The 21,088-nt window shown below is 48.4% G+C and overlaps 1 protein-coding gene across 5 annotated transcripts in view; it reads right to left on the bottom strand.

Moving 5' to 3' along the window:
- Positions 1-21,088, bottom strand: part of SCTR (secretin receptor) — a 91,033-nt gene that overhangs the window by 43,259 nt on the left and 26,686 nt on the right. For 2 of the 5 annotated variants that reach the window (XM_045203115.2, XM_045203116.2), the window contains exon 3: positions 4,205-4,312. In XM_045203115.2, coding sequence (XP_045059050.2) covers positions 4,205-4,312 — 108 coding nt within the window. Of the gene's footprint in view, positions 1-4,204; positions 4,313-6,045; positions 6,197-8,214; positions 8,324-16,046; positions 16,088-21,088 lie in introns of all 5 variants that reach the window. The other 3 variants (XM_053918584.1, XM_053918585.1, XM_045203117.2) reach the window with 3 other exon arrangements.

Here is a 21,088-nt window from a genome sequence, read left to right as displayed (position 1 = left end):
CCTACACCTCCAGCACAGGTTGCGTCCTGTGCCCTCACAAGGGATGGCATTGGCTTCCCTGACTTCCCAGAAGATGAGTTTCTGACGGCCCCCCAGCACCTGCCCAGAAGCCTTGGTCACCAAACATTTCTAGAGAAGCAAGTGAATGGGGATAAAGAGCCTGTTCTAAGCTCTCTATGGAGAGGAGGACAGAGCTTGCTCATGGGGAGCTTGTAGGGCAGGAGCCTGAAGACTGGGGAAGGGGAGCTACCAGACAAGAAGGAAGTCTTGGGGAGCCACCAGGAAGCATTTCCCTTGTGGGAACAACTGACTCAGCTGCATCTGCTACTCTGGGCTGCCAAGCAGAGCTGAGTTCTTGCCCTGGGTCTGGATGCTCTTGGTGTTGCAGGGGTGCAGGGAGCTGATCACAGCCCTGCCACTGCTTTTGTTCTACTCTGCAACCTCTCCAGGGACCTCTTCACCATACAAGCTGGGCTAGCATGCTCCTCTTGACAAGCCCCAGGGTCTGGGTCATTGGCTCACAGGGTTTAGGGTCAAGTGGTTTCCACCAAGATGGAGAAATATGGCTGGCATTTCTAGCATCAACCAGTATGCTAACGTGCAGATTCTGATCTAATCTTCACAGGGCCCCAGTGAGGGAGGTGCTGTAGGCCTATTTCACAGATGAGAAAACCAAGGCTCAGAATTGGGCAACAGTGCCCAGCTAGGACAGGTCCCATTGCTTTACTGCCTTCCTGCCTGGCTCTCTCCCTATGGACCCAGAGGCAGCTTCTAGCAACAGGAGACCATGGCTTTTGGACGCTAGGCCTGCCCAGCTGATGAAGGCTCACAAGGCATGGAGTACAATTTTAGCACCAGAAAGATCTGTTTGAAACCCAGCATTGCCTCTTGGTGGCCATGTGACCTTAAGTGCATCACTTTCCTGTGCCAAATGGGTGGTCACTCGCATCGCAGGACCGAGCAGGAAACATGATGGCACACGGAAATTGCTCAGGCTGCTGCCACACATAGAATGGGCACCAGGGTTACTCCCTTCTACTTTGGGTCTTTCTAAAATAGACCAGGAGTGGTGGGGTTTAGAGTCTTGGAATTTAGGAAATGGGTAGAAGTTGGGTCAAGGGAGCTAGGTTGTCAGACAGGAAAAAATGGTGGTCAAATTTAGGCTGGTTAGGTGGGAAGATGAGTTAAGAGAATACAAACTCTGTGAAGCCCAGAACCAGTTGTCAGACACGCATGACCACAGCCAGTGGGCTGCCTGTTAGGGGCCCTCTCCTCACTGACCCAGCAGGATACCCAAGACAGATGCTGCATATGATCCAGGCCAGGTGCCCAGAGAAGCTAACAAGGCAGTGCCCTTTGCTGGCTGGGCCCTGGGCGGAGCTGCAGAGGAGACAAAGTTTGGGCTCTCTCAGGAATCTCTTTAACCCCACCCACTTCTCCTGCATTTAATGCCTAATAAGTAAACATCCTTACCCAGATTCAGGCCAATATATACTTCAAGGACACCCGAGAGTACAGTCAGTATTTTTGTGCACATGTATATGTGCAGTCCAAAGCTCTCATCTGATTCTCAAGAGGCTCCAGGATCCTAATCAGGTTAGAAACTTCTACTGTTTTAAGGCTCCGATCCCCACCGAGACAGAAGAGAAAGAGGGCCAAGGCCTGACCCTCCCTGAGAAGAGTGATTTTTTAATAAGAAACTCAGGAAGACCAGCGTCCTTTTAGCAATCAAATTAATGCATCCTAGAGGAAACATTCTAGACTCTGGCACACACAGAGAAACATCTGAGGCAGAATCCAGTCTGCAGTTTCTCCTGTCACACAGACACCCATCCTGTCAGGGCCCATGAGGTAGAATTAATTTATTACTAGTTTCTTCTTACTAAAAGAAGGCTCCAGAACACTAGGTGCTCCTCCCTAGGTTGAGGTGGGGATGCTTTGTCTCCTGAGAGGACACAGAGGGGCTGGGATCTAACCAGACCCCAGGTGGACCTATGGGGAAAGAAGGTAGTGGTAGGAGGATGGCTCTTGATGGGAGGCTCTACTGATCCTGATCTATGCTCCCAGACTGCCTATGCCTCAAACCTGGGGCTGGATTTGAGCATACTAGTCTCCCCAAAGTGAGGTGACTCCCACCCCCACCCCTTGGGGGCCTGTGCCTAGCACTCAGCAGGCAGAGCTTCAATATGGCCAGGCAGGAGGGCCCTGTAGGAGGGCCTTGTAGCCCCACAGCGACACCAGGTGGTAGTGAGAAGAAACTGCGGCAGAGGTTGGCATAGGACCCCCAGCTTCCTTCCCTGCAGCATGCAGACCTGGAACTGCACCCCTGGGTGACTCCAGGCAGGTCTTCAGCAATTAAAGGACTGAGACACCTCAGGAAGGAGACAGCTGAATTCTAGTTAATGAGGCAGGCAGGGTGTAGATAAGTTTGCTGGTGTGTGTGCATGTGGGGGTTGGTATTTAGGGGTAAAAGAAAAGGACAAGAAGGGATATGAGGGGGAAAGAAGAGACAAAGGAAAATATTTAAAATTTATTTCCAAGCCCAGCCTCACAGGACTGGTGTTATTTATTGTCCCATTTTACAGGTGAGAAAAATTGAAGCCCAGAGACAATTTGAGGAACTTGGGCCCAGAGGTAGAGACTGGCATCCAGCGGGACCCCATTTCCCCACGTCCCTTGCAGCTAGCAGTTGCCATATGACTGAGTTCTGGCAGAAGCTACCATGGCAGAAGTGGTATCACTTTCAGGCCTGGTCCTTCAAATCTCCTGTGGCTGATCCTCTGGGTCCTTTCCCTTCACCAGCCTGAAAGCTGTGTGCCAACACCATAGCAAGAAGGTACCCGGATGCCAGAATCACCATGGAGAAGAGTTTCCTACTCATCAGAAGCACCTGTTTTGGATTCTTGGCAGACAGGCACTGGAGATAGGCTTCAAGATTTGTGAATCTGTCTGTTTCAGCAGCTAGCATTACCCAAGCAGTAAATGAAGGCGTGAGATTCAAACTGGACTCTCTGGCCCCCTCCAATTTCTGTATTGTGGGGTGTCAGGTGAGGCTGAGAGGAAAACTGAGCTACAGCAGCATGTTCCCAAATCAGTGTGTGTGTACACATGCACACATGTGTACTGGAGAATAATGTTGTGAAGAATTTACACTCCTCTCCCACATTATAGTCTTGGTCTAAGCTGGTCATTGTTTCCCGACTTTGGAAAGTGATAAGTTTTAGTGTTAAATCATCATTTTTTTGGTTCATTCTTGGTAAGGGCCTCATCAGGCAGCTTTTCCTGCCCCACATGGAAGAGGGGACAGGGGTGGCAGGACCAGGCCAGGCTTTAGACTTTAAATGAGTCCACTAAGTGAAGGAGCTAAAGGCCATGAAGCTACCAGCCTCTACCCAGGGAATCCCCCACCGTGGGGCTGTGGGCCCACTTTGACCATGGCCTCAAGCAGAGCACCAATTTTGAAGTCAGAGAAATCTGGGTCTGAGTCCTTGTTTCTCCATCTCCTAGCTGTGAAACTTAGGCAAACAGGTAACCCCCTCTTAGTCCCTGTCATTATTACTCTTTACTAAGTCAAGTGCGGGGAGAAAGGGTCTGTGATTTGCAGGGGTTTTGTGATTACTAAATGCCTGGCACATAATGGACCTTTAGCCAGTGTTAGTCCCTGAGCATCCCCTGAGACAGCCTCCTCACTTCCCTGCCTAGAATTAAGAAATGCGTTGTACTGTAGCTTTTCTCAGGCAAGAGATCCCCCAGGAGGCCAGAGGCTTCCAAGGACAGCACAATTTATCAGCAGGACCTGACAGAATGGGCATAGGAAGTAAGTGTTCTGGAAGGCCAGGCTGTGCCAGGGTGGGGCCCAGACATGGTAGCTGGAGCAAGGGCTCTGGTTGCTAGGGGAGCAGAAACATAGAAGGAAAGAGGGGAGCCCCTAATTGGGTGCACAGAGCAGAGAAAAGCAAGCCTAGCCTCCTTTATCATTTCCCCAATAAAATGCCTCCTGTCTTCTTGCGTGGGACCCTAAGGATTCAGCCCACCCCATACCCCCCAAGAAAGATTTCCAATCCCTAACAAGGACCCCACCCCCATCATTCCATTCATTACTTGTCCCCAGAGAAGATTTCTTGGCCTCATGGGTCCATGCTGAGGTCCCACTCAGAGGCTACCCCATAGCCTCTCAGCTGGGCCCTTTGGGCTGGGTGGTTACCGCTTCTGCTGGTGAGCATCTGGAAGAATCGAGGACACTCCACTTCCACAGTCTGTCCTGGCTCAGAGGAGGGCCAGCAGCTCATGTTGTCCCACAGCCCCTCACAGCCTGCCAAGAAGAGCAACAACATCAGACAGGGATGGAGCGTGGACCAAGGGCCATCCCCCACTGCCCTGTCATCATTCCCAACACCCTCACCTGCCAGGAGCTCCCATTAGGTGTTGCCTTTTTGAGTGTCTTTTCAACTTTGGGGCCTTGGATTCTGCCATCTACATAGTAAATGCTCAATGTTGAGGAAGGAAGGAAGGAAGGGAGGGAGGAAGACACGTTATCTCATACAAGCCTTACAAGGGCAGATCTGGATTTGTCTAGAACAGAGACCTCTCTTGCCCTCAGCTTGCATTAAATGACAGTAACAGTAGACCTCATCCTGGTTGCACAGTAGAAACATATGAGGAGCTTTAAAAACATGCATTACTGGGCCCTGCACCCAGTGATCCTGACTTAGGTCTTGGGTGGGTCCCCAGCATGATATTGTGTTAAAGCTTTCCAGGTAATTCTAAAGTGATTGCAAGGTTGAAAATCCTTGCCCCATGGTTCTTAAACTTCAGCTTGCATCAGAATCATCCACAAGGCTTGTTGACAGACAGATAGCAAAGCCCTACCCCCAGGAGTCTTGGTAGAACCTGGAAATTTGCATTTCTAACAGGTTCCCAGATGAGGCTGCTGCTACTTGTCTGGGACAACTAAGAGCCACTGTCCTGTCCTTTGGAAGCAGCAACATCAGCATGGCCACTGCATTTCTGGTAGAACTATCGTTGAGGACACTACTTTCTAGCTCGCTGGGTTCCCTTCACGAGACCCATCCTGGAAGAACAACCTGGTCTCCATGCAATGAGAAGCTGAATTTTTGGTGAACAAGTACCACATATCTGTCCTTATAGACACTGAATCTCTTTGACTTGGCTGCCAGAAAGCTCAGAGCAGAAACTGCTCCTTGTGACAGGCTTCTGGGGACCCATGCCACCTTAGAAAACATCACTGTGGAAGGTTTAGAGGGGGCTGGAAATAGAGCTGAGGTGATGCTTATGAGGTAAGAAGAGTCACCCCTCATCTGGTTTGGGGGAACAGAGTACAGACCTCCCCACCCCAGAGCCCAGGACCTTCAGAAAAAGCCTGGTCTCTGGAGTCCCACAGACCTGAGTTGCAGTCCTGCCTCCCTACCCGGTAGCTGCCCTAACCCAGTTCCTCTTCTCCTCTGGGGGAAAAAAATGCCTTCCTTCTGCAGTTGTCAAGAGGATGAGGCCAACCCCCACCCAGTGGGTGCAGATGAAAGGCAGCTCCCACCCACCTGTCCTCCCAGGCTCCTTCCTGGTTCATCCTGGCATCAGGAGGCTGTGCCAGGCTGGGGCCTCTGGATTACAGGGCAGTTTTTAGCTCCAGGGGTAGGAGATGGGTGTGGTCTGTACCCACAGGGCAAATTCCCAACTTTGTAAAGAGTAAGAGTCTCTTTTCAGGTGTGAATACAACCAAGCTCAAAGCATCAATACCCTTCTGATAGCTGTGTGACCTCTAAGGGAAGTTCCCTGGTGACCTGCTGTACTTCAGAGGGGCTGATCCTCCCTCGTGCATCAGAGATCACCTGGGAGCATGCTAAGCGTGCACATCCCTAGACCCTACCCCAAGAGATTCTAATTCAGTCATTCTGAGACGCAGGAATCTGCTATGTAAGAAGTCCCTAGAGATGCTGTTTGTGGTCATCAGGCCTTGCTTTGAGAATCTTCCTGCTGCTCCTCCCTCTTCCCCGCAGTGTGGGACCCTATTTCTGGGCTCAAACTCACCCTTGGCTCCCAGGAGCAGATCTGATTCAGTGAGAGACAGGTAGTCTCCCTGGGGCCGGGGAGGTCACTGCCGGTGGGCAGCTCCACCTGGTGCGGGATGCAGATGGCTCCCCACCTCGGGCAGAGAGCCCATGAGAGCAGGAACCTGCACCTGCAATAGGCCAGGATAGCATAGTCACTCGGCAAACAGGGGAGCCACACCTGACTTATAAATTCCATGTTAAGGTGCTGGCCGTCCAGTCCTCTGCCTGCTACCTCTGGTTGGGTGTTAGTAGGGGTCACCCTGTGTACTTTACACGTGGGAGCTCATTTAATCCACAGCATGGCAGGCAGTGGGTGCCTGGACTCGCAAAGCCAGGAAGTGGAGGCCGGGACTGTGTAGTTGCACTGCTTGGTGCCACCTCACAGGCTCTGCCCACTTGTCCTGTCTCCAAGTGTCACCAACCCCCACTAGAACCAGGCTAAGGATGCTGGGGAGAGGCCAGGAGGTGGAGAGGAAACAGGGTGTGGGGCTTGGGACGATGCAGGGAGGGGACTGGACAGTTGGGAAGGTAAAGGCAGGTGTGACCTGGCCACAGGACCAGCCTGCAGAGGGAGGAGAGGGAAGATGGGGGGAGGCCAGGCCTGAGGTCAGGATATAGCGCTGGGGGATCTGGAGGTAAGGCAGCCTGGGGGATGACAGGACAGGCTGTGGCCCTGGCAAGGGAAGTGGTGGGAAATGGGAGGGGAGAGACGATGGACACAGAGGGCAGGGTTTGGATGTGGCTCCCACAGGACTGTCAAAGCATCTATGGAATGGATGCAAAAGGACCATGTGTCTGTGTCCTCTGAGGAATATGGGAGATGAGAAGCCCCTTGGGTATTCCTGACCCTTCACCCAGCTCTCACAGTGAGCCCTGAAAGAGGAGGAGCTCGAGCTTCTCCCTGTCTTGAACTCCCCCAGGTCTCCACCACTGTTCAGATTACTGGTTGTCCTGATTCCAGCTCTGGACACTGCTCACCAGGCCTGAGCATGGTGTCCTGGAGCTCACAGGCCCCTGGGTGACTCTGGCCTCCCCAGATGCCCTTAAAACGGTGACATGGTCCTGGGAGGCCCCTTTCCAGATGATCCACTGTATCCCTCCACTCAGAACTATTCCAGCATCTGAAGCCTGGAGGATGAGGCTGGCCCCTCGTTTGCTCCCTTTCTGCAAGATGTCTGTGTGGTGGTAGGTGCCCGGTTCAGAGCACAGCCTCCCTGCCAGCTCAGCCACATCTCTTGTATTGGAAGTAGTGGGGCAGGGAGGGGGGGTGCTCCTGACTGTAAAAAAGTGCAGAAGCCTCTTTTCTCACTTTGGGAGAAATGGATTCAGGGCTGAGCTGAGCAGGTCAGTCAGGACACTGGCTCACAGCTCCAGTCCATGAGGTGAAACAACTCATGTCTGGCTGGCCAGACAGATGGAGAGGGTGCCAGGGCATCTGGCAGGCTACCTGACCTGGGTCATGTCAGGCTGGTTCCACAGGGACACTGGCCTGGTACTGGCAAAAGGCAGGATGGAAATGGCTGGTGGTGAGAAATGAAGAAGAAAGGGGAACAGGCTCCCCTGTGGGGTTCCCCTGCCAGCTGGGTCACTGCCATGCCCTTGATATCAGGTACGTAGAGAGAAAAGGTTGGGGAAGGGGCCGGCCAGGCCTGGTCTGGACAAGCATCAGACACTGTGGAGCCCATAGGGGTCAGGCAGCATCAGTGCCCCAGAGCAGAGATGAGGAAGCCCAGGCTCCAAGAGGGGAAGTGACCTGTGCAGGCTGACAAACTTACAATGGTGGAGCTGAGGCCACAAGCCCCCTCCGCTAGGCTGACCCTTGGTGACAGCGGACCTGGATCCTAACTCCACACACATTGTTCATGTCCTGAGTATGTGACAATGCCGTGCTCTCCCCCAGCCTCGGGTTTACCGTCTGGTCATAGAAAGCATTGGAACAGACCCAGGATGTCCAGCGTGCAAGAAGCACGTCCCAGGTGGTGTGCACTTTTAGCAGGTACACGGTAAAACACTTTTAATTTTAACAGTTACACATTCTTATAAGCATTTTTTAAAACCTCACCTGAGGATGTTTTATTGATTTTAGAGAGAGAGGAAGGGGGAAAGAGAGAGAGAGAAACATTGATCATTTGCCTCCCATACTCACCTCAATGGGGGATCAAACCAGCAACCTAGGTATGTGCCTTGACTGGGTATCGAACCCACAGCCTTTTGGTGTACAAGATGCTCCAAGTGACTGAACCATCTGGCCAGGTCTTAATAGTTACACATTTTTTAAAAAGAGAATGTTTAATATGCATTAAAAAGTTATAGAACTAGCATATCACATTGTGATTTTATAGCTACTACTATTTAGGATGAGGTTAAGTTAGAAAAAAAGTCAGTTGGGTAAAAGGGAACCCTCGTGCATGGTTGGTGGGACTGTAAGCTGGTGTGGCCACTGTGGAAAACAACATGGGGTTCCTCAAAAAAATAAAGCAGAACTATCATATGATCCAGCAACTCCACTACTGAGTATTTTTCCAAAGGAAATGAAATAAGTACACACATCTCAGAGATATCTGTGCCCCTACGTTCATTGCAGCATCATGCATAATGTCCAAGATATGAAAACAACCTAAATGCCCATCGAAGGATGGATAGATAAAGAAAATTACAATAAAATATTACTCAGCTGTAAAAAAAGAAGGAAGTCTGGCCATTTGTGATAAGATGGATGAACCTGGAGAACATTACGAATATGCTAAATGAAATAGGCCAGATACGGAAAGACAAATACTATGTGATCTCACTCATCTGTGGAATCCAAAAGAAGTCAAGCTCACAGAAGCAGAGAGTAGAATGGTGGGAGAAATGGGAAGAGGTTAGTTAAAGGGCATAAAGTTGCAGTTATGTAACAAATTAGTCTAAGATCTAATGTACGAGGGAGGAACCCCCCAAATGGAATTATGTTCTGAAGGGTTGGCCCCTTGTATTACAGGCTACCTCTGCTAGGTGAGTGTTCTAGGAACCCATCTGTATCAGTGTACCAGCTGGTGTTGTTGTGAGAGGCTGAGTTGGGCTTCAGTGAATTTTTCTGAAGACTCATTCAACATGTTTGCCCATTTTATGATGGGTGAGCTATGAACGTACCTGCCCATACCACACTGAGGTTCGGCAGTTTTTGACCCAAAATGGCATGACCCCTCCTTCCCCACCCTCCCTATTCACCTAGTCTTGCCCCAAGCAACTTTTTTCTGTTTCCCCATATGAAACAAGTCCTTAAAGGGGAACATTTTGCCAGTGTGGAACAGGTGAAACAAAGTGGCAGAAGAGCTAAAAGGCATCAAAATCAACAAGTTCAAAAACTGTTTTGAGCAGTGGAAAAAAGTCTCAATAGGTGAATTGCATCAATGGAGAGTACTTTCAAGGTGATTAAAGTTTAAACATGTAAGAATAAATACACAATTTTTTATAATTCCAGATTTGGGGGGATCCCTTCTCATACAGTATGATGAAAAAAAGTCAATTGTTTTAAAAGAAAAAATTATTAAGGAAATCCCATACACGTGGTGTGTGGCTGCAGCTGGGCTGGAAGGACTATGGCCAGGGAGCAGGGTGGTCTATGTGGCCTCTGGCTGCTTGCAGTGACCACCTGTGCTCCAGGGTGTGACTGGAAGACCTCAGATCCCACTGCCCACCAGGCTCCTGCTCTGAGTTGGGGGAGGGAGGGTGTCCTGTCCTAGCCTCCCCCGGAGCTCTTTCAGGGGAGGCACAAATCGAAGGATTCAGGTCACTGTGGTGTCCTGGTAGTTCTAGGTCCACAGCGGCAAAGCCGCTCACGTGAGTTGGGGGTGAGGACAATTCCGTGAGATGAGGGATGGGAAAGCTCTGTAAACAGGGTCACTTCTCCTGAGCTACTAGGACGGGCTCACTTGCTCTGGTAAGGCAGGGCTGAAATCAATATAAATGGGCGGCTGCATGGGTGGGCAGAGCACAGGGCAGGTGAGGGGCATGCCTCCAAACCCTCTGCCATTTCCGATGGTCACTGTCATCACTGACTGCCTGGATGGAGAGCATGTGATAAGCTGGGGAAGTTTAAGTGGGAAAACAGGAAGAGACAACATTGGACCACAGATGCCATCTGGGGGAGCAGAGGTGCTGCCAGTGCCCACGGCCCAGTGGGACAGCGTGGGACACTGGCTTGAGGCAGGTGGTGTGGTGAAGATAGGGTGAGCTTTGGGCCTCAATCTACCTTGGACCTGCCACTTACCTCTATGAACCCCAGTTTCCTCATCTATGAAATGGGCATAGTAATACCCCCAGGATTTTAGTGAGAATTAAATCATTTGTGTGTGCAATGCAAAATTTTTCAATCTATTAACCTCTGGGTTTTTTTTCTCCTAATATTTTTTTTTATCTTTGTCTATCCTTCCTCTTCAGATTACTGGTTCACAGTCTCAGAAGGTGGCAGGAATACCTACAATCTTCCTGGCTTGCAATTGCAAAGGCTCCCGGTAGGGAATGAAGAGAAATTCTGGTGTGATCAAAATGCTTGGGAGGAAACAGAAAGGAGCCAGACTTTCCTCAGACTAGGAAGACAGGGAGAGGAAGTGATGAGCAGGACATAAAAGGTTCCAGAAAGAGATAGAGTGCCCGGCTGTCTGCTCGCCTGGATAGTGTAATAGTCCACTGGCGAGAAAGCTGTGAGGTCAGCAGATGAGCAGGACACAGACAGCCTTGCAGAGCCCATGCCTCCAGTGAAGCACAGAGGGGCCATGTGGCCTGAAACCGGGTCTGTCAGCCACTGCTCCCTGAAGCAAAGCTTAAGACTGGATGGGCTTCCTCAGACACAGTGGTGCCATGTGAATCTCTGCAGGGAAATCCAGAAAATACCAAGGTCTAGGTTTCTGCCATCCCAAGAGAAAGGGGTCAGAATTAAAGTTATAGAAAATGGAGAAAGTTCTATTTTTGCCCACTGGAGTTAATGGACAATGATTGGTTTCATTCACACTTGTGAACTCCCTGGCACTAGGCCAGGTCCTAAGCAGTCTCTTAGTAACATCAGCTCCCTTTGTCCTACCGTGGCCCTGAGATGAAGAGGTGGCCCCAAGGCCGGTCTGGCAGTGAGGAGAGGGCTGGGACAGTGGAAAGGTGACTGAGAGGGCAGGACAGTGCCTGGGCTGTCTCTAAATCCCCCACCAGCCCAGTGCCTGGCATGCAGCCTGCCAGCCCTCTGCACACTGCAAGTCTGCCCTGCATTCACCCACAGAGGAGCATCCATCCTGCAGTCCTTGATTTATTTATAGACAAGCTCAGATGGCCTGATGATAACCTGGGACTATTTCAGGAGCAACGTGGCAGGCTGCAGTGACATGGGGCCAGGATCAAGCCAGGCGCCCTGGGACCACGTTGGATTGGGCAGTAGGTCCTCTCCAAAGCCCCTCCACACACCCTCCACCCCACCTGGTGCTCACCATGACTGAAAATGGAGATCACCAGGGAATCCGAGATCCTCCTGCATTTCCCCCTTGTGTCCTCCTCTAGCTTCTGTTTTGGTCAATGTTGACTCTTTCCTCCTGCCTAGAGCTGCCATTTCCATCTCCCTGGCACCTTTGTGACCCTGCGCACCTCCACTCACCTTTTGTCCTCCCCAAGACCCCACAGTAGCTCAGGAGGACCTCCTGCACAGCCCAATTCCTAGCTTTATTGTGTCTCCCCTTGCCCTTCTCAGCGCCCCCACAGCCCCATCCCTAGGCCATCCACAGGCAACCTGGTGAGGTTTCCTCAGCTTTGCTAATGACCTGACCTACAGGACTTAGCTCAGGAAAAGTGTTGCCCTCTTTGTGATGGCTGGACCTCACACAGAAGTGGTCGGGATGGGGTTGGAGAGACTGAAGTTCCAGGGTGGCAAAGGCATTTAAAAGCACAGAAAAGGAGGAAAAGCTAAAGAGCCTGGGGTGGGGGTGTTTCTCTCTAAACCAAGAAGTACAAGCCACTCCATGGGATAAATTCCATGGGAAGTAGTGAGTTCCCCACCACATTCAAGCAGAAAGTGTCATGGAATTAGGAAGCTGGGAAATGCTTGAGATGTTGAATGGAAGCTGTACTATATGAGATAAAGGACCCTTCGAACCTGAGGCTGAGTGAAGCCGCTTTTTGGAACAGCCTGCCAAATCTCTCTCTAGGAAGCCAGCTTGAGGGAGCTTATGAACATTGTATGCTGAGCCCTTCCCTTCCTAGGAACTGTACACACTGTTCCTTATCCCACAGAATCCTCCTCATACACCCCAAGAACTCTTCCTCACCTGATCTAAGCTCTCAGTTTCATGCTACCTCTCACACTAATTAAAAATTGGCATTGGCAGTCTCTTTCTCTTTTTTCTTCTAAAGCAAATCCATTCTTGAGAGCATGAGGCCATCAGGGTTTAGAGTCAAAACACAGCTCTGGGTAATCTGAGGCCTCTCAGAGCCTCAATTTCCTCATCTGTGAAATAGGGGATAATGATACCTACTGCACAGGTTGTTTTAGGAAGTAAACAAAAAGATGTCTAACATGTTATACAAACACAAGTTACTTGTTTCTGAAAAAACGAAAGATCAGTTGTGCCCAGGAAGGGGTGGGGAGATGTGAAGGGCGGAGGATGTCCCAAGGCAGGGGGAGGTGTTTAGCTGCCAAAAGCCATTAGCAGCCAGAAGAATCCAAAAAAAGGACCTGGGAATACCTGTTAGAGACAAATGCATTAAAAGCCAGCACATATGAAACACTAATGCATGCAACAACATCAACCAACCTTGAAAACAGTATGCTCAGTGGAAGAAGGCAGACACAAAAGGGCACATATGGTATGATTCCATTTTTATGAAATGTCCAGAGTCAGCAAATCCATAGAGACAGAAAGTACATTAGTGGTTGTCAGGGCCAGGGGAGAGGGCAGGATAAGGGTGATTACTTCATGGGTAAGGGGTTTATTTGGGGTGATGAAATGTTTTGGAACTAGATAATGTGGTAGTTACATGGCTTGTGAATGTTCACTCTAACTTTTTGTTGTTGTTGAAAGGTGTATGTATTCAGCACTATTATACCAGAACATACACAGAATATTGACACAATTATATGAGTATGTTAATCCTCCAGAATGTGATATTTTAACAGATCCTCTCAGTTAATAGAAAAACATAAAACATAATAATACTTGCAAGTATACAATTGATATCAAAATCTAAATAATAATCACTTTTTTAGAAACAATGTAGAAAATGACATTTGGCCACAAATAAAGATTGTTTGAGTCACATTAATAAAATGAAAAAATTAAATACTGGGTAATCACATGTAAAAATTAAATATGAAAAATACTGTGTTAACATAGTTAACAATTAACTAAATGCCATTAAATTGCTCACTCTAAATTTATGTGAATTTTGCCTCCATGGAAAAAACTGACCCCACACAAACTAGCCAGCCATTCCTTCCTACCCATGTTCTTTGGGAGTGGGCACACAGCTGGCAAAGACAAGAAAAAAAGGTGAGAACACTAAGGCCCAGAGAGGATCAGTGTCTCAGTCAAGGTCGCACAGCCTCTACGTGACAACAGCCCACACGCCCAGGTCTGTCTGACTGCCAAGCCCACACTTTCCCAGCCACCACGCCATTTCTCTGGAACATTCTTCCCTAGGGAGAGCCAAAGACCTTCCACCAGGCAGCTCTGAGGGGGTATCAGCTTCTGTAAACAGCAATAAATAGCCTGGTAGAGCAGGCCACGCAGCTATGAGGGTGACCCTGGAACATTACCACAGAATGCTGGGAAGGCCTTGGCCATGTAACCCGGAATAGCTGAAGAGTTAATTTTTTATTTGTGATAAGTGTGCTGGGCTTGGTGACAGTTCCATGAGTGGCATTTCCTGTGACTCGTCCCTCGTTCAAATATTAACCTCCTCCCCAGGGAGGACCGGGGAGTTTAACCATTAACCCTGTGCCTCCAACAGAGAGTCCCACCACCCCTTCCCTGCCTTGGGTGTCAGGACAGATCCTTGCTGGGGATGGAGGTCCTGTGGGCTGTGGGCATTGGTGGGCATTGGTGTCCCGGAACTTCAGGAGCTGCGGAGGCCAGCAGGGCCTGGGTTACAGGGCTGGGCCCCCATCTGGGTGGCCTTGACCTCAGCCCTGCTAGCAGCTTGATTTTGCTGTGGACTTGATGGGCTTGCCTACCCCCAATGGTTCTGCCCCTTTGTCATTTCTCCTGTCTTTTCAGGCTTTGAGGGGATTTTCCCCTCATCCACCACATTGGTTCTAAATGCCATGCTGGACCTTTGGCTCTGCTTACTGACCTCTCAGCAGAGCAGGCCTGAAGGATTTCCCAGCAGGTCATCCCCGGATGTCCTCTGCCTCAGGGGCTTTTAAAACGGGTTTTCAAAGCAACAGACCCCTTTCTTAAATGAAAACTGCAGAAGGCCAACATGCAAAGCAGATCCAAGTGGCCTGAGCCATGTGTGTGGGGTGGGGCCAGCCTTTCACCCACTGCCCCAGCCTTGCCAAATGGTCTCAAATATTACAAATCCAGCACAGCCTTTTCTTCACATGGGGAGAGTGAAGTCCAGAAGAGAGGGTTGCAGTCAGAGTCTTACCCACATCTCCCCACGAAGTTAGAGTAGAACCGGTGCAGGAGTCCCAGGAATTTTCTCAGCCCTGGATGCACAATTAGGACCATGTGGAAGCCTTAGGGGAAACGAATCACCAGACCTATTCCAGCTCAGTCAACCTGGGCACCGATACGTTTACAATTTCCCAGAGGACTGTAAATGTGAGAGCGGCATCCATAGGATAACTGGGCAAGTGGTTCACAGGAGAGAAGCCTCCCAGGGGCCCAAATGGACCCCACCCATCCATGGCAGAGGTCAACCAGTCTGTACCAAGGAGCTGGGGCAGAGAGGCCATCAGAGACGCCCTGCTTTCACCTATTCCCAGCAGCCTCATGAGTTCATAAGATCATGATCCTCATTTTAAAATTGGGAAGTTGATTGCTTCTCAGCCTTTTGGCTAAGATCAAGTGTTAAAATTGACAAGTTGAGGAGAAGAGGGGTGGAGTCTCTCACCCAAGATGGCAGAGAGGAAGCAGCAGTGCTGAGATTTTGACCCCTAAGCTCATTTCACCAGATTCAGACTGTCCGTGGCCTAGCAGCCCACACCACCTTCTCCTGGGGTTGCAGGAGCAAATCTCCCTTTGTACTGATGGAGCCTGACAGGAACATCAGGGAACCCAGAAAGTCAGGCAGGAGGTCTCAGCCAATGGGGTCACTTGGAGCCTGAGTGGGGTAGGCAGAGCCTTTCCAGGAGGACTTAGGAGATCAAGGGGCTCACCTTTCTGCCCCAGGTCAGGCTCTGGTGAGCATCCCTCCATGGGTGACATGGGCTGCACTGCTCACTTCAGCTACGTTTTGACAAGTCAGGCAAGCTGGGGACCAACCATATCTCTGTGGGAGCCTTGCACCCCCAAAGGCTCTGCTTCATCTCCCACTCTCTCCCTGGAGCCAGTTCTCTTTTGTTTTCTCCTCTTTACCTGCTCCCAGTCAATGATCTACACTCACTCATTCACTCAGTAAGTCAGTCAACAAACACACCGAGTACTCAGTCTTGTAGGCCCTGTGCCATGCACTGGGGAAGAAGAGGAGAATGACACAGTTCCTGCTCAGGTGGAGGCAGGGACAGGCCAGCAAGCACATCTCTATAATGCAGTGCAGAGGTGTCAGGAGGAGAGAAACAGAGGGTCCTGTAGGAGTCAGGATGGCCAGTTAGACCGATGGAGCTATAGGCATTCAGGAAATCATTCCTGGTGGAGTCTGAAAGGGAGAGTGCTTGGCAGAGTGACGAAGAGAGAATGGTACAGCAGGGGGATCAGCATGTGCAAAGGCCCAGAGGCATAAGAGAAACTGACACAGTTGGGAAATCATACGCAATTTGGTTGAGCCAAATGGAGATGTTCGGTCTGGAGGCCTGACCTTGTCTGGAGAGCAAGGAGCTGGACTTCATGCTGGAAACACTGGAGAGCAAAGGGACATTTTATACACTTCAGAAGGTAATTTTTAACATAAATATCGCTTACCTCTCAGTGTGAACTAAGTTCACCATCATCTCTCCCAAATGCTTGGCATTCTAGGCCTTATCTCTCAGGGCTGAATGAAAGCCCCATGCACTGTCATTGGAATTTTAGACATTTATCCTGAGGATATGCACAGAAAGGGCAGCTGCCAGCCCTGCTGCACCCAAGGTTGCCCTTGTTGGTGCCTCACTGTCTGCTGTTCCAGAGAATTGCTAGGGTTCCAGAGGGCCTGGGAAATCAGGAGGCTCTGGCTCAGTGGTGCCCCCAGTGAGCAACATAAGACCATGGTCTGGCTGCTCACAGACAGCTTCCAGGAGTAGAAAGGAAGGAAAGGATCAAACTATGGGAGGAAGTCTCCTGTCCCTATCCCTCAGGCATCAGATGGGTGAATTGGCTAAAGCCCACTGCAACATCCAAACCCCCTCAACTGATGCAAACACAGTTTCATTGCCTCATGGACAGAAGAGGCCCTAGCCCTGACCTGCCCTGAAGTCTTAACTCCACAGGTCTAACCTGGTCTCCCTTCACCCCTTCCTCCCGTTGTTGAGGTTGAACACTTGTGGGTCATACTGAAACCCACCCTTTCCCATGTCACCCCCAAGGAAATTCATCATTATATCCTGTCAGTGTTACCTGCTAAATAGCCCTTACCTTTGCCCACTCCTCATGACCTCTGGCCCCTGGAGAAGACCCTGCCCATATCTCCCTGGTCTTTACCTTTTCTGCATATGCCAAGCTCACTTTCAAATGCTGCCCTGGAAATCCCTTTGTCTGGGGGTTTTCTCCAGCCATTGGAGCCCACTTTGCCCCCAAGCACAGTAGGCTGGAAGTGCAAGGAAATTCATTAATGTTCCCTCCCCAAAAGCAGCCCCAGGCTCTTGACTGATGGGGGAACTGGTGGACAAGCAGACGAGCTCCTTTGCCACTCCCAGGTGTGTGTTCTATGCTGGCTCCTGACATGTCCTGGGGGAATTAAGCTCCCCTTACCCACGGTGGTAATGCAAATTCTACTGACCTCTTTTCCTTCTCTGTCTCAGTTCCCCACATCCCTACTGGGCTTTCCTGGAATCACCTGCCAAATAAGCACTTGAATATTTTGTTTCTTTTTTAAAAAAATAATATTTAAAAAATTTTCAATTCCAGTTGACATATAGTATTATATTAGTTTCAGGTGTACATTATAGGGATTAGACATTTATATACCTTATGGTTATGAAGTAATCCCCTCGATAAATCTAGTACCCATCTGAAACCATACATTGTTATTACAGTATTACTGACAATATTCCCTATGCTGAATTTTACATCCTCATGACTATTTTGTAACTCCAATTTCTAGTTCTTAATCCCTTCACCTTTTTCACCTATCCCCCCAACCACCCTCACATCTGGCAGCCATCAAAATGTTCTCTGTATCTATGAGCTTGTCTCTGTTGTGTTTGTTTGTTTATTTTGTTTCTTAGATTCCACATATAACTGAAATCATCTGGCATTTGGCTTTCTCTGTCTGACTTATTTCACTTAGCACAATACCCTCTAGGTCCTCCCATGTTGTTGCAGATGGCAAGATTTCATTCTTTTTTTATGTCTGAGTCATATTCCATTGTATATCTGTACCACTTCCTCTTTATACATTCATCTGTTGATAGACACTTAGGTTGCTTCCATATCTTGACTATTGTAAATAATGCTGCAATGAACACATGGACGTGTATGCCTTTTCAAATTAGTGCTTTGGTTGTCTTCAGAAAAAAATACCCAAAAGTAAAATTGCTGGATCCTTCTTTGTTTCTCGTTATAGCCTTTGTTTAAAAGTCTATTTTGTCTGGTGTAAGTATTGCTACCCCCACTTTTTTGTTTGTTTTCATTTTCATGAAATATTTTTTTCTATTGCTTTACTTTCAGTCTATGTCTTTCAATCTGAAGTGAATCTCCTGTAGACAGACTATGTAAGGATCTTGTCTTCCTATCCATTCAACCACCTTTTGATTAGAACATTTAATTCATCTACACTTAAAGTAATGTTGATAGATATGTAGCTATTGCCATTTTATTATTCATATTTTTAATATATTTTTCTTCTTCTTAAAGAAGTCCCTATAACATTCCTTGTAATACTGTTTTGGCGATGATGAACTCCTTTAGCTTCTTCTTGTCTGGGAAGCTCTTTTTTAAAAAAATATATTTTATTGATTATGCTATTACAGTTGTCCCATTTTCCCCCCTTTATTCCCCTCCACCCTGCACACCCCCTTCCACCCGCATCCCCCCCCCGCTTTAGTTCATGTCCATGGGTGATACATATAAGTTCTTTGGCTTCTACGTTTCCCATGTTATTCTTAACCTCCCTCTGTCTATTTTCTACCTACAATTTGTGCTACTTATTCTCTGTACCTTTCCCCTTCTCTCCCCCTCCCACTCCCCCACTGGTAAGCCTCCATGTGATCTCCATTTCTGTGAATCTGTTCCTATTGCAGTTGTTTGCGTAGTTTGTTTTTGTTTCAGGTTTGGTTGTTAATAACTGAATTTGTTGTCATTTCACTGTTCATATTTTTGATCTTCTTCTTTTTCTTAGATAAGCCCCTTTAACATTTCATATAATAAGGGCTTGGTGATGATGAACTCCTTTAACTTGACCTTATCTGAGAAGCACTTTACCTGCCCTTCCATTCTAAATGATAGCTTTGCTGGATACAGTAATCTTGGATGTAGGTCCTTGTCTTTCATGACTTCAAATACTTCTTTCCAGCCCCTTCTTGCCTGCAAGGTTTCTTTTGAGAAATCAGCTGACAGTCTTATGGGCACTCCTTTATAAGTAACTGTCTCTTTTCCTCTTGCTGCTTTTAAGATTCTCTCCTTATCTTTAATCTAGGCTAATGTAATTATGATGTGCCTTGGTGTGTTCCTCCTTGGGTCTAGCTTCTTTGGAACTCTCTGAGCTTTCTGGATTTCCTATCTGCCCTTCTATTCTAAATGATAGCTTTGGGGGGTAGAGTAAACTTACTTATAGGTCCTTGTTTTTCATCACTTTGAATATTTCATGCCAATCTCTTCTGACCTGCAAAGTTTCTCTTGAGAAATCAGCTGACAGTCTTTTGGGAATTCCCTAGTAGGTAACTCTCTTGCTGCTTTTGAGAGTCTCTCTTTGTCTTTACCTTTGGCATTTTACTTATGATGTGTTATGGTATGGGCCTCTTTGGGTTCATCTTGTTTGAGACTCTCTGTGCTTCCTGAACTTGTATGTCTATTTCCTTCTCCAGGTTAAGGAAGTTTTCTGTCACTATTTCTTCAAATAGGTTTTCAATTCCTTGTTCTCTATCTTCTCCTTCTGGTATCCCTATGATGCAAATGTTGGTAAGCTTGAAGTTGTCCCAGAGGCCCCTTACACTGTCCTCATTCTTTTTTTCTTTTTGCTGTTCTGATTGGGTGTTTTCTGCTATCTTATCTTCCAAATTGCTGATTCAATCCTTTGTTTCATTTAATCTACTGTTGATTCCTCTAATGTATTTTTCAATTTTGACTTCTTCTTTGTATTTTTGTCTCCATTTTTATGTTTCCTAACTTTTTACAGAAGTTCTTGCTAAGATCATTGAGCTTCCTTATAACTAGTGTTTTGAACTCTGCATTTGGTAGCTTGTTTGTCTCCACTTCGTTTTGTTCTTTTTCTAGAGTTTTATTCTGTTTTCTAATTGGGGACATGTTTCTTTCTCTCCTTATTATGGTCGCCACCCTGTGTTTGGTTCTATATATTAGGTAGAGCTGTTATCCTCCCAGTTTTGATAAAGTGACTTTATGTAGTAAGTGTCCTCTGGGTTCTAGTGGTCCAGTCACCCTAGTCACCTGAACTGGGTTCTTCAGGTGTGTCCCTTGTGTGGGTTTTGTGTGCTCTCTTATTGTAGTTGAGCCTTGATTGCTGTTGGTATATCAATGGCAGGGACTGACCCTCAGGATGATTGGTTGTGAGCACTGTTCATGACTGCAGCTGTTATGCAGAGGCTAACCCTACAAAGCAGGCTCTGGTTGCCTGATGAGCCTTTCCTCTGGGTGTGTTGTTTGTGGAAGTGGTTGAGTAGTGCTCTGGTGTGGTCTAAAGCTAGCCATGGGGTATCTTGGTTCTGGGGTCTCTTGGGAGGTGCAGGCCAAGGTCAGCCACTGCCTGTGCCCTTCCCAGGGCCACTTGGTACGAGCTACAAAGCTACAGATAAAAGCTGCCATTTGTACTGGGCTTGGAGGTTCCTGAGAGAGCCTAAGCTGTAAATCTGGCTGCCACTAGTGCCAGGGTTGGGGCCACTTAACAAGAGGTACAGGACATGCTGAGGCCAGATACTGTTTGTTTAGAGTTTTTGAAACTTTGAGAGATTTTAGGAAAGTCTGCAGAATGAGCTTACACTGGCCATTTATATATAAAAGTCACTGGAAGCAGCCTGGATGGGCCTGTAAGTTGGGTGGGGCAGGATTCCATGAAATCACCAGAGTGGGGAGAACAGTGTTAGCCAGGTTGATGGCACCCATCTGTACCTCCATGGGGTAGGCTCAACAAAGAAACAATGGCTTCTGCCAGCACGTCTGTCTGGAACAAAGCTGCCCCTGCAGCCCTCACCTTGAATCTAGACCATTCAGTTCCTCCCCATATATTCTTAGTACCCAGGAGCTAGGAGCCAGTGAGTCTATCAGTGAGTAAGTCTATGCTTGGGCTTCTTAAGAAGAATGGCTGGGACTCCAGAAGCCTTTCATCTCACTCAGCCACAATCTCCTCTGGTTTTCACAGTCAGAATTTATGGGGGACTTCTCTTCTTGGCACTAGAACCCTGTGCTGGAGAGCCTGGGGTGTGAATGGCACTCCTCACTTCTCAGGGTGGACCTCTGAAGCCAAGATAGCCCTCCCAATTGTTAACCACCACATGTAGGTGTGGGACAAGCCAGTTCTTTGTCTCCACCCCC

This window comes from Desmodus rotundus, chromosome 2 (genome assembly GCF_022682495.2).
Source record: "Desmodus rotundus isolate HL8 chromosome 2, HLdesRot8A.1, whole genome shotgun sequence".
Taxonomy (NCBI): domain Eukaryota; kingdom Metazoa; phylum Chordata; class Mammalia; order Chiroptera; family Phyllostomidae; genus Desmodus; species Desmodus rotundus.
The sequence above is the reverse complement of the archived record's forward strand: the minus strand, read 5'-3'. Positions and strand labels throughout refer to the sequence as shown.